Source organism: Lampris incognitus, chromosome 2, assembly GCF_029633865.1.
Source record: "Lampris incognitus isolate fLamInc1 chromosome 2, fLamInc1.hap2, whole genome shotgun sequence".
Lineage (NCBI taxonomy): Eukaryota > Metazoa > Chordata > Actinopteri > Lampriformes > Lampridae > Lampris > Lampris incognitus.
In genome coordinates, this window is record NC_079212.1 from 16,667,179 (window position 1) to 16,681,346 (window position 14,168).

General features: G+C 44.2%; 1 protein-coding gene across 1 annotated transcript in view; it reads left to right on the top strand.

Annotated features, from left to right (window-relative positions):
• The window catches only part of bmp7b (bone morphogenetic protein 7b), a 32,387-nt gene extending 29,657 nt beyond the window's left edge, over window positions 1-2,730 (top strand). The window contains exon 7 of the mRNA XM_056273189.1: window positions 2,031-2,730. Within this exon, the coding sequence (XP_056129164.1) occupies window positions 2,031-2,180 (150 nt within the window). The 3' untranslated portion in view covers window positions 2,181-2,730. The remainder of the gene's footprint in view (window positions 1-2,030) is intronic.
• Window positions 2,731-14,168: the final 11,438 nt, after the last annotated feature.

Below are 14,168 nucleotides of genomic sequence, written 5' to 3' on the forward strand. Positions count from 1 at the left end.
GTATATTAGAGGGACAGCTCAAGTTGGATGGTTTGGAGTCAAAGCAAAAGAGTCAAGATTGAGAATTGAGATGGCTTGGACATGTGTGGAGGAGAGATGCTGGGTGTATAGGGAGAAGGATGCTGAATATGGAGCTGCCAGGGAAGAAGAAAAGAGGAAAGCAAAAGAGGAGGTTTATGGATGTGGTGAGAGAGGACATGCAGATGGCTGGTGTGACAGAGGAAGACGCAGAGGACAGGAAGAGATGGAAACAGATGATCTGCTGTGGCGACCCCTAACAGGAGCAGCCGGAAGTAGTAGTAGTAGTAGTAGTAGTAGTAGTAGAATAGAATAGAATAGAATAGAATAGAATAGAATAGAATAGAATAGAATAGAATATATCCATCCATCCATCCATTATCCAAACCGCTTATCCTGCTCTCAGGGTCGCGGGGGTGTTGGGGCCTATCCCAGCAGTCACTGGGCGGCAGACGGGGAGACACACTGGACAGGCTGCCAGGCCATATAATATAATATAATATAATATAATATAATATAATATAATATAGTATAGTATGATATAATATAATATAATATAACATAATATAATATAATTAAATTGAATAAAATGGAATAGAATATAATGGAAATGAATATAATATAATTGGATAGAATAGAATATGTAGAATGGAGGAGAATAGAGTGGAATGGAATGGAATATAATATAATATAATATAATATAAGGGAATAGAAGAGAAGGGAATGGAATGGAATAGAATTAAATGGAATATAATATAATAGAATGGAATAAGAATAATGGAATAGAATAGAATTGAATGAAATATAATATAGTAATCAACCAGTCAATCAAGTTGCATTTTTATAGTCCTTTTCTAGCTGCAACAGCCATAATGGAGTAGAATAGAATAGAAATGGGTAGAATTTAATAGTTTAGAATAGAATGGAATGAAAAAGAATAGAATGGAATGGAATTTAATAGAATGGAATGAATTTTTATTATTTTATTTTATTTATTTTGATACACTATATTAATCCCCGTGGGGAAATTATGCTCTGCATGTAACCCATCCTAGCTGTGTAGCTAGGAGCAGTGGGCAGCCGCTGTGCAGCACCCAGGGACAAACTCCAGTTGGTCTTGCCATGCCTCAGTCAGGGGCACAGACAGGAGTACTAACCCTAACATGCATGTCTTTATGATATAACATAGAATAGAAGAGAATGGAATAGAATGCAATGGAGGAGAATAGAATTGATAAAATAGAATGGAGAATAGAATAGAATAGAATAGAATGGGATAGATTAAAATTGAATGGAATAGAATAGAACAGAGTAGAATAAACTACTTTATTTTTCCAAAGGGGGCTTCGTCTGTAGTAGCCAGTTTGAAGCAGATAATCAAAATATGCTAATAAATTAATTATAAGTATAATTATAATTATACTGGTAAATTTTACAAATAAACGAATACTATTATAACTTAATGCTCAAATATGAGTATATTTTTATACTGTACTACTGATATGCTGAAATAATATACTACTATAATGGTATACTGCTAATATACCAATACTAATGCCAATATGCTTTACAAATTTACCTTAATGATACTTACACTATTATACTAATCAATTGTACTAATGTTGTATGAATAATTTGTAAAAAATGTGAAGTAGGATTTGTTAGGTTTATGTTTTATTATTATTTTGATTAAAGCACAAATGCCTCAGGCTGCTGAATATAGTATATGTTCCTGATGAGGCATGACGCACAGTCATCATTTAGGGCCAATGAAAACAGGATTTTTCCCCCATTTTAGCAATTGTAACCTACCATTTAAAAAAAAAAGTTTGCTGTTCTTTTTCTTTTTCTTTCTTTTTTTTGTTTTTGTTTGTTGTTGTTTTGTTTATGTTCTGTTTGCCCGTATGTCTCCATCCAAGTGGAAAGATCACTGCCTTGCAAAGGTCGGCGGTGTGATGTTAAACTCACTACTGGCGTCCATCGTCTCCCCCCTCCCCCCTCCCCCAACACAGGTTCATTTCATTAACCCAGAGACGGTCCCCAAGCCCTGCTGTGCTCCCACACAGCTCCACGCCATCTCGGTGCTCTACTTTGACGACAGCTCCAACGTCATACTGAAGAAATACCGCAACATGGTGGTCCGAGCCTGTGGATGCCACTAGACTGTCAGTCACTTCACACACACACACACATGCACACATACACACATACATGCAAACACGCACACACGCACATGCACACACATAAATCTGCACAAACTCGCCCACAAACACATATGAAGAGAGAGATACTCTCTGTTCGGCATTAATTGGGGGCAGGACAGTTCACATGCTGAGAATGGAGGAACGAAACACACACACACACACACGTACACACACACACACACACATGCAATGTAAGTACTGTCAGTGGAAATATAAAAGCCCATCCACTCGGTGAATAAGGCAGAAGAAATTGGCAGCTGGATAGGAAATTCTGACAATCAACTTTTGTCAATCAACAAATTCCTGTTTTAAAACACACACGCTAGCACACACACACGTACACGCACACACACACACTAGCACGCGCACACACACATCCTGTGCTTTCTACTGTGTATATGAGACATACTATAAAGCAGTGATTGTAAACTGATACACAGTCAACAATCTTTTGTTCAGTTTCTTTTTTTTTATCGTAGCTTTTGTAATTTTTGTTACCGTAGGTGCTGTTGTGTGTATTTTTTTTATGACGGAGAGACCTGGATGGAGGTTTTGAATCTATGAATTTATTATATGTACAATATTGTGTAAATAGTTTTGGGTTTGTTTTTTTTTCCAAACAAAAGAAAAAGTGTATTTATTCCTGTATTGTCTAAAGTTATGTATGCTATGCTGCCTTGTTTTATACCACTTTTCACACAACGGTACTGTTCACTACACACACACACACACACACACACACACACACACACCGGTAGGAACTGAACGCAAATGCAGAACCTTGTTTTCAAGATTAACATTAAGAGGGAACTCATTTAGTGACTTCTCTTTTCCATGTAACTTCTCTCTCTCTCCCTCTCTCTCTTGCTCCCCCTCTCTCCCTCTCTCTCCCCCCCTCGCTCTCTCTCTCTCGCCCGCCTCGTTTTTCTGTGTATTGTCGTGCAGTGCACATTGAGGGTGGTAAATCTCTCATCCCAGCACATGGAGCTGCAGGCCTGCCGTGGGAAATTCCTCTCTCGGTTCCAGTCGCGCGCTGCCATTTTAGCCGCGTCGTGCAAACGAATGTGTTGCCGTGCAGCGCACACATTCAGATGATGAGTCAAACGATGAACACGCCACAAAGAGAAACAAATGCAAGCGAATGTTCATGAAAAAGGATTTACGGCATCTCGGAGCTGCAACTGAGGTCAGCATATTTCATCTGCCGGGGGCTGTTTTACAAACAAAGATTTTCACGAGGGAGAGAGAGAGAGAGAGAGAGAGAGAGAGAGAGAGAGAGAGAGAGAGAGAGAGAGAGAGAGAGAGAGAGAGAGAGAGAGATACAGAGATACAGACTGTATTAAGCCCACTTGTTCTGCGCGCTCAACATCTTTCAGGTCTGCATTTCTGCACTGTAATACAATCTCTGCCTTATTTAAGAGGTCTATTTATTGGGAGCTGGCAAGGCCGCTGTCCAACATAGTGCCAAGACGATGTCTCCACTCACAACCATGTTTTACTGTTGAACTGGCACAACAATAAACTGGGGGGAAAGCAATAACCACCACCTTGAAGTGTGTGTTTTTAATATATCAGAATGATGGCTGGCTTTACATCGCCAAATAAATACAAGGCGGCCACATGCTGATACTGACATTCGATTGTATTTTTAGACATGCCGATGTTCATTTGCTCATAATGGGCGCCCTCGGAACTGGTTTTGAGCGCATCGGGGTGTATTTTTATGTGATGGAGCAGTACCAAAGCTGCCGGTGCGGTGCCAAGACACCTCCAGAAATGGTACGGTGCAAGTTTATATCCGTCCGCCAACATCCACCCTCAGGATGTTAGAATTTACGTGATCTTTTTTGCAATATAGGGCATGCACGCTGCCACTACTGTCTTCACTCGCCGCCATGCCCAAGCCTTCCTGCATCAATCTGTCCTTTTCCCCTCTCGAGCATCCTTATTACACAGCCTGTCTTAGATTAGTGATCCATGCCACCCGCAGACTTCCCAGCCTTGCTAAACTCTGCCTCATGTTTGTGTGTGTGTGTGTGTGTGTGTGTGTGTGTGTGTGTTTATGTGTGTGTGTGTGTGTGTTTATGTGTGTGTGTCTGTGCACATGTGTAAGTATTTGCATGTGTGTGCATGTGCATGTGTGTGCACACGTGTGTGTGTGTGTCTGTGCACATGTGTGTGTGTCTGTGCACATGTGTAAGTATTTGCATGTGTGTGCACGTGCGTATGTGTGCACGCGCATGTGTGTGTGTGTGTTGCAGCCCGGGTTTTTGGGGGTTCCGAATCCGCATCCTGTCAAAGGCCATCTTAACTGTGGGTGGCACACAAGCAGAATGATCAATTCCATTCGCATAAAGGATTTTCAGTTTCTACCGATGAGCCAGCAGAAAAAATAAAATAAAAAATAAAACGATGTGTTCGTGGAAAAACTTTCAACACCTTTTTTTGTAGCATGTTTCACAACAACGTGTTTTAACGTCACGAAGAAAGAGAGTACAATAACAATGTGACGAAATGAGCAATACTGCGAGGATAGGAGAAAAGAACGAAGGGTTAAAAAGGGGGACGCAAACGCCAAACAGTCGAATGGAAACACTGCAAGAAAACCAATTAAAAATAAAAAGAGGATTTATAAGTTTACTTGATGTATAAGATTACTCAGAGGAATCTAGCCTGTTCTCCACATGGGTGCTGTTTCAAAGCCCGGGGGTCCTGCAGGCCTAAGTACAGGCCTCGGCCTCACCTCTGGAACCAGGGAAACTCACATCACAGGCTGCCTGCTGGATGGTGTTAAGAAGCCCGTAATACTGAAGGCACTGGATCCGGCCGGGGCCTTAACAGCAACTAACAAAATCTGAAAATCCGTCCTTTAGTCATCTCGTGAAATCAGCTTTCTTGCAGATTTACTGGTGTGACCCTTTTTGTAATGTGCAGTATCGAAGCACGAAAGGTTAGCTTACACATTTAAAGGATACTCTCAAGCCTCACTTTGGCAGATAAAGTGAAATTTCTTGAATGTTCAACCTCATTTCCGCGTATTATCTTAGCGGCGGCATCTCAATAATGTACTCATTACTTGCCAGTGTTGTCTATTTCACCATGGCCTGCAATGCCAACTGGCTTACTTCCGTCAACTGTTGACGTCAGTGATACCAGAAGAACTGCAAGGCAGACCGGCTGAGATGTTCGTTGTCTAATCTCAGCCATTGAGGAACATTTGCACAATGCATACTGGTACGTATAGATGATGTAGACCAGCTCTCTTGGCTGATCTCTCTCTCTGTCAAAATGAATTGTTTTAAAAGACTAGATAGACCACCTGCCCTTTCCCTTTGAATTGAGCTATAGAAGTTACCAAAGGGGTCATCCATGTTCCTCCGGATGCCTCTCTCCAGTTTTCTTCAGTTGTTTTATCCCAAGTGATCGCCCACACCAGCTCCCTACCGATGAACCTGACTTCCCCAAACTTTAGCTCCAGTCGGCTCCCTAAGCCCCCATATGCACCACCCCCTCCCCCTGATGTTAACTGTTTTACGTCCATACAAGCTGTGCTATATTCATTAAACTGATGAAGACAAGGAATTGGGGGGGGGGGGGTTATTTACCAGAGCTTTGTATTGCCCTCCAATGCCACCGACTCACTCACTCACTCACACACACACACACACACACACACACACACACACACACACACACACACACACACACACACACACACGTATATCTACGTACAGTTGTGTGATGTTTCCTTATTGAACATAACATCCATTACACATTGTCCGTCTTGGGAGAGAGATCCCTCTTCTGTTGCTCTCCCCGAGGTTTCTTCCCATTTTTTTCTCCCTGATAAAGGTTTTTTTTTAGGAAGTAGTTCCTTATCTGATGCGAGGGTCTAAGGACAGGATGCTGTGTTGCTTTAAAGCCGCTTGAGGCAAATTTGTAATTTGTGATATTGGGCTATACAAATAAAATTGACTTGACTTGACTTGACTAGATTCATTCTCTCGCCCCTCGTCCTACACCATCAGAACTACATGTCCGACCTTAACCTTTATCCTAACCTTAACCTGAAAATAGACCCCTGAAGGAGTGAAGACCAGTTAAAATGTCCTCACAAACTGAGTTTGTCCTCACAAGAATGGTGCTCTGTCAAGTGGTGGACCTAACAAGAAAGAATAAAGACACTTTATTTTGTCATTGGAGAGATTTCAACAGAATTTGTTCAGCGCATTTAACCCTCCCTATTATATAGGAGCAACGGGCAGCTGCAGCGCCCGGGGACCAACTCCAGTCCTCCTTTCCATTGCCTTGCTCAGGGGCACAAGCAGGAGTATTAACCCTAACAGGTGTTACAGAGTTGAAAATGACCTCACTCAGATAAAGTGAATTCTCCCAAAATTTGTATTTTAACATGTTATTGTAATCCAATGCTTTTTGATGGTTTGTGTAAACCCCAGATGTTGTACCGCATTCACTAAGGTTAAATATGAGGCTGCGCGACTGTTAGTCTATTTATTCTCACTTTGACACATTTTGGGCATTTGCGCTACCCGTACCTTAGAGAGCTAGACCATCTCCGCTGGTGACTTGTATGCATTCGCGTTGCAGCAGAAATCTCATGGATTGTTGTTTTATTTGTGAATGCAGGCAATAAAAGCCACTGATAGGAACCCCTGGTCTGAATCTCTATCACGAACACCTGCACAAGTGAGGGTCGTTACACTGGTGCCGTGACTTCTTCTGGATCAATTGGATCAGCTCCGCAAGCAGGTCGCCGAGGGGGCTGCGCTGCGCTGCGCTGCGCTGCGCTGCTTTCTGGTGATTCCGTATATGACCGCTAGGGGACACTCTAACACTGCATTTAAAATATATCCATGGTAGTTTTAATACGAGGAAGTGTAACTACACTGTACATTGTCTAGCCATTTCTCTTTAATTTCAGTGTACTATATTGCTATATTTAGAAATATTTTTCTCACATCACACTACAGTTTGGTGTTCAGTATTTTTCAGGTGGTGTGACAGCAATTTTCTACATTTGTCATTTCTATTTTTATTATGATTTCTATTTCTAATTTTATGTTTCTAAAGGTATCATGGCTGAGGGAAATAACAGTCAGGTCAATGGGTTTAAAGGCTTCTCTGTGAATAGGGGCAGGGGTGCTCATTTTAATGGTCTGAATGCTAACACATTGTCTAGTGGGTATGGAAGTGAGAGTGCAGGTGGTCTTCAAGAACATGTTAGTGATGTTTGGGACAGGGGGCATAGTGTGAGCCCGGGCTGGTCTCCTAGTGAACAGTTTTTGAGGGTGGATGCACAGACTTCTACTCCGGTGAATGATAGCATTGCTATGCAACGCCTGACTGATATGGTAGGCCAACTGGGAGAGCAAATAGGTAACTCCATTGCAGCTAGACTTTTCTCTTCTGGACTTACTGATCGTACTAATACACATGATACACCTTTGAGTGACAAACCAGCGGCTGTTCTGACTTCAGGCCCTACACAACAAAACACAACGCCAGTAGTAGTTCATGTCAAGACTGAACGTGAACCTGGGACTTTTAGGGGACATAGTTCTGACAAGTACTCTGTTCAGGAATGGATAGCCATGACAAAAGCTCACCTTAGGAAACAGTCTTACACAACAGCTGAACAGGCGGATGAGATACAAGGAAGGCTTTTAGGAAAGGCAAGAGACGTGGTCAAAGTAGCTCTGAGGAGTGATGACACACTTGATGTGAAGCAGAAGCCAGATCTCATGTATGACATTCTAAAGCGATATTTCAGTCAGTCTTCATCATCACTTCCGTTGCAAGATTGTTACACCACACTGCCCAATCCAAAAGAAAATCCAGTCGACTACTGGATCAGACTAAACAAAGCAGCAGACACAGCTGATGAGGGACTGCACCGTCAGGGTAGGAGAATGGAGAACATAAGTGGAGAGGTGGCACAAATGTTTGCGAAGCACTGTCCTGATCCGCAGCTTTCCTCAATTTTGAAATGCAAGCCTGTCAGTGAGTGGACCTCTAAAGACATCCAGCTCAGGATAGATGAATATCAAAGGGAATGGGTTGCTGAAAAGCTGAAAAGTCACCCTGCAGCTGTGTTCGACAATGATTCAAACACCTGCGCTCACTCTGATTCTCATCGGATGGACCCCCAGTCAACTTGTCCACCATGTTCTCATGCCACGTCTTTGTTTCATACTCCCCAGCTCATGCTCAGACTCTGCATGTGTCCAGCAGAATGTCCAGCGCCCACAGCACGTCCCGCCGCCACAGAATGCTCAGCAGCCGGATGATGGAGTCCTTGGCCGCATGATGAGCATGCTTGAGAGAGTCTTGGCCAGGGTGGAGCCGCGCAATCCTGAGCGTAGTCAGAAACGCCCCAGCCCTTTCAGCTCACCGCCATGTAGAGTTTGTAGAGATGTTAATCACTCCACCTTGTTTCACTGCAAATCTGACCATCTCTGTTTCAAGTGTCTGGCCCCTGGTCACTCAAGGCAGCACTGTCCAAACAATGCCCCGCCCCAACTCAGCCCAGCTTCGGGAAACTAGCTGACCTGTATTCAGAGGGAGGCAATACAGGTCATAAAGAATCCTCCCACTTGTTAGACACCGATATTTTTGATTCAACTTTTAATTTTGTCAATTTTTCTCAATTTCAGTCAACAAACACTGTGTATCAAAACACTCAGACTGTGGGTGGCAGTGACAGCTTATTTTACGTACCAGTGAAGGTGGGCAGCAAAGTGACTCTTGGGGGTATGCTAGATAGTGGCTCAATGGCATGTACAGTCAGTGATACTGCTATGCGTAACCTGCTCTCTGTTGGGGCAGTGTGTGAAGCAGAGAGATTCTCCACCGATGTGACTCTCATTGGTGTCAGTGGTCGACGAGTGCACCCGAAGTCAGCCTTTTACATTAACATGGAAGTTAATGACTGCAAAATGATTGTGCCGACGATTGTAGTTGAAGGACAACATGATGACCTAATTATTGGAACCAATGTGATCAAACACATACTGTGTGAGTCAAAGAAGTGTAGTACGTACTGGACAGCAGTTTCTGCACCGTCCTCCACCGACACTGAAACCGAACATTTTCTCTCCATGCTAGCTGGCTTGCATAGATGGGGCGCTGGTGAAATGCCTGACAAGATAGGCACAGTACGTTGCAACTCGGCCACTTGCCTTCAACCCGGCTGTGAATACCTTTTATGGGGAAAGCTGCCAAAACCCACACGTGTCTCCTGGTAGTGCGGTGATGACAGAGCCTACGTCAGCACGGTCTGCACCCAAAGGACTGATGGTCGCCAGAGTTGTCACACCCCTGTGGGCAGATGGATGGGTTCCCTTGAAAGTGATGAATGTCTCTGAAAAGCCTTTGTTTTTGAGATGTAACGCTAAGCTTGCTGACCTGGTGCCCTGTGTCGCTTTGGAAGATTTAGACCTAGTCAGTGGTCATCAGAGCGCTTCCACCGTGCCTACTACTCCTGTCTGTCCTGATGCAAGATGTGCTGGGGAGAATCTAGAGTCCATTGGCCTGAGTGAGCTGGACATCAGCCTGTGTGATGCGTCATCGGACTGTAAAGACAAGTTGTCCAAACTTATTGTTCGCTACCAGGATGTCTTCTCATGCAATCACCTTGACTGCGGCAAAGCAGAAGAGTTTGTCCACAGAATCCACTTGATTGACCAAAAGCCATTCAGACTTCCTTTCAGACGTGTGCCACCGAGCCAGTATCAAAAACTACGTCAGGTCTTAAGTGAAATGGAAGAAAAAGAGATCATTCGAAAGTCAACAAGCGAGTATGCCTCACCATTAGTCCTTATCTGGAAGAAGAATGGTGATTTGCGTGTGTGTACTGACTTCAGGTGGCTGAACAAGAGGACTTTGAAGGACGCTCACCCTCTGCCACATCAGGCCAATTGCTTGGCAGCACTTGGTGGCAATTCACTGTTCAGCACAATGGACTCGACTTCAGGATTTTATAACATGCCCTTACATGAGGATGACAGAAAGTATTCAGCGTTCACTACACCTATGGGGCTTTACGAATACAACAGGCTGCCACAGGGGCTCTGTAACAGTCCAGGGAGTTTCATGAGAATGATGACTTCCATTTTTGGTGATCAAAATTGTCTAAGTCTGTTATGCTATTTAGATGATATTTTGATTTTTGCTCCTGATGAAAGTTCTGCCCTTGCACGTCTTGAAATGGTGTTCAAAAGACTCCGTGCCCACAACTTGAAATTGGCACCTAAGAAATGCTACTTTTTGAGGAAGTCTGTCAAATTCCTTGGCCATATTGTTGACGAGCATGGAGTTTCGACTGACCCAGGCAAAGTTGAGAGCATAAGCAGTATGACTGTGACTGACTTGATGGAAGCGGATGGAGTGACACCATCTGAGAAACGTGTGCGATCTTTTCTTGGCATGCTAAATTTTTATCAGCACTTCATCCCAGGATACTCAGCCCCTGCGAAGCCCCTGTTCTCACTGCTGGCTGGTCAGAAACAGAAGACAGGCCGAAAACCTAGGTGTGCTGTAGTGAGCCGCAAACTAAAGTCAACCGACTGGACTACTGACCATGATTATGGCATTTGCTGAACTCAAACAGGCCCTCATAGATTCCGTTGTTTTGGCCCACCCAGACTTTAGTCAACCGTTTTTGCTGTCTACGGACGCCTCGTTGGATGGCCTTGGGGCCATTTTATCTCAAGTGCGTGAAGGTGACTCAGTGGCTAGACCAATTGCATTTGCTAGCAAGTCCTTAACTCGGTCACAGAAGAACTATCCAGCCCATCGATTAGAGTTTCTTGCACTGAAGTGGTCAGTTTGTGACAAGTTTAGCCACTGGTTGAAAGGCCACGAATTAACTGTGTGGACTGACAATAATCCATTGACTCATATTATGACTAAACCTAAACTTGACTGTTGTGAGCAGCGATGGGTGTCAAAATTAGCCAGTTACAATTTTGACATCAAATATGTGCCAGGCCCAAGTAATATTGTTGCTGACGCTCTCAGCCGTGTCCCTTTTTGCAAAAGTGTCGGTCGCAGACTGGTCAGTGAACCACTTCATGACCTCACCAGAGAAGCTGCTGTTTTGTCTGACACAGCTATTCAACAGACCTTCAGAGAGTCAACCAACCAGTCTGTAATGGCAGAGAAGCAAACACTTCTTGTAGCCACAAATACCCAGTCCCTTCCTATGTCAGCTCAGTCTTTATCCACACAGGAAGTCTCTGCTGTTATCCAGTCACACACTGAATGGGCTCCTGGAGCAAGGACGCGTGCGACAGCCCTTGTGCGTCACATACCCCAGCTCATTCCTGACGGTTTGCCCAGCCTGCCTGGCTTCACTGCTGGAGATCTCCGTGATGCACAATCTAGAGATAGTACATTGTCTCGCATTCGTTTTTTTTGTGGAGCGGTCTCGGAGACCATCCAGACGGGAAAGAGCACAGGAGTCGAGTCAAGTCCTGAGGCTGCTGAAACACTGGGAAAAGTTTGTTCTGAGTGATGACGTCTTGTACAGAGTGTCACGTGATCAAATTTCAAAGACAAGACGCCATCAGTTGTCTGAAGACTAAAGTCTTGAAAGGAGTGCATGACAGTGCAGGTCATCAAGGTCAGTCAATAACCCTGAGCATTGCCAGACAGAGATTTTTTTTGGCTGCACATGGACAGAGATGTGAGAGATTACGTTCGTCATTGTCAGCGTTGTATAGTGAGCAAAATGGCCGAGCCTGTAGGAAGAGCTCCTCTTGAAAGTATTGTCACCTCCAGACCACTGCAACTTGTATGCGTTGATTTCTGGTCAGCTGAAGATTCGCACAACAAATCTGTGGATGTTTTAGTAATGACCGACCATTTTACCAGACTGGCTCAGGCCTTTGCCTGCAGGGATCAATCAGCCAAACAAGTAGCGAAAGTCCTCTGGGAGAAGTATTTCTGCGTCTATGGATTCCCTGAGAGGATCCACAGTGACCAGGGTCCAAGCTTTGAAAGCGAGTTGATCGCTGAACTTCTACAGTTATCTGGTGTGCGAAAGTCCCATACTACTCCATACCACCCGATGGGAAATGGCAGCGTCGAACGTTTTAATCGAACGCTGGGCGATATGATCAGAGCTCTTCCCTCAGAATCAAAGCAAGACTGGCCCAGATGTTTACAAACTCTCACATTCATGTACAATTGCACTGCCCATGAGACAACAGGATATGCACCATTTTACCTGATGTTTGGAAGGGTGCCCCGTCTTCCAGTAGATATCCTGTTTGGAAACATCTCGACTGACCCTGATGTGACTGACTTTGGCAGATATGTCACGAAGCTGTCTGAGGACCTTAAGGAAGCCATGCTAATTGCTCAAGAGCATGTGACAAAGGAACAGAACAAACAGGCGAGACTGTATAACAGGAAAGCGAAAGGACCGACAATTGAAATTGGAGACCGAGTGCTTGTGGCTAATAAGAAAGAGAGGGGAAAGAGAAAAGTTGCTGACCGATGGGAGTCTATTGTTTACACTGTGACTGAGCTGAATCCCCAATCGCACACATATAAGATACAGGACACTGTCACAGGGCGTGAGCGGATTGTCCATCGTAATCTACTTATGCTTGTGAATTTTCTTCCTATTCAAGATGTGCCACAGTCTTCTCAGTCTGGTCTCTCAATGTCCTCCGTCCAGTCCTCCGTCTCTGTCCATGCCATGGCCTCAGGTCAAACTACGTCAGAGCACACTCAGACCCAAGTGTCCGTTCAGCAGGATGAGACTCAATGTGGAGTTGATGATGTGCACAGTCTTGTGAGCGTCCCTGAACCTGAAAATTACTCAGATATCCTGCCTGCGTCTGAGGAGAGAACCAGAGAATGGGTCAGTCACCTGAACAACACCCCAAGTCAACAGTCTCCTGAAGGAGGTGCTAGGGAGCCTTCTGCTGACTTTACTAACGACGTGTTGACTGACAAGGTCTCAGACTCACACTCTGAACTCTCTCACGCCTCACTCACTGATGACACTGTTGATAGGGATGACACCTCTACTGTTAGTGGCCATCACACAGTTTTGTCTACAGTTACTTCTGACTCTGTAAGTGACGCTGCACATACTGTTGCACCCACTGAACTGCCTGAGTCTGCACCACACCGCACTACACGTCTGGGTTGTGTCGTTCGACCAGTTAACAGGCTCCTTTACACGATAGCTGGACAAGATGTCACTAGACGACTGCGGCAGAATGTTCAGACTGTATGCAGCGCTGTAGTTCAAGCTCTTAGGGCATAAGTCTCTTTGTTTTTTTTCTTTTTTTGCAGATCTTTCTAATGTCTTTAGAAGTGCGGTACTAGGTGAACGCTTATACCTACTTCTATGTGCATTGACAGTTTTTGGGCAAGTGTAGAATGTGTAAGGCATTCTATAACCGGTGGCTGGTTGGAGAGTTTATGACATCGCTCTCTGTCCACCGCATCCTTAAAGGATACTTCTAGAGTCGGTCTTCTTGTGTGTAGTCCCATGACACCAGATGAATCATAGGTATAGTTTGTGAACATGTGTATAATTTTGTCCAGAATTCAGTGGGGGTGGGTGTAACAGAGTTGAAAATGACCTCACTCAGATACAGTGAATTCTCCCAAAATTTGTATTTTAACATGTTACTGTAATCCAATGCTTTTTGATGGTTTGTGTAAACCCCAGATGTTGTACCGCATTCACTAAGGTTAAATATGAGGCTGCGCGACTGTTTGTCTATTTATTCTCACTTTGACACATTTTGGGCATTTGCGCTATCCGTACCTTAGAGCTAGACCATCTCCGCTGGAGACTTGTATGCAGTCGCGTTGCAGCAGAAATCTCATGGATTGTTGTTTTATTTGTGAATGCAGGCAATAAAAGCCACTGATAGGAACCCCTGGTCTGAATCTCTATCA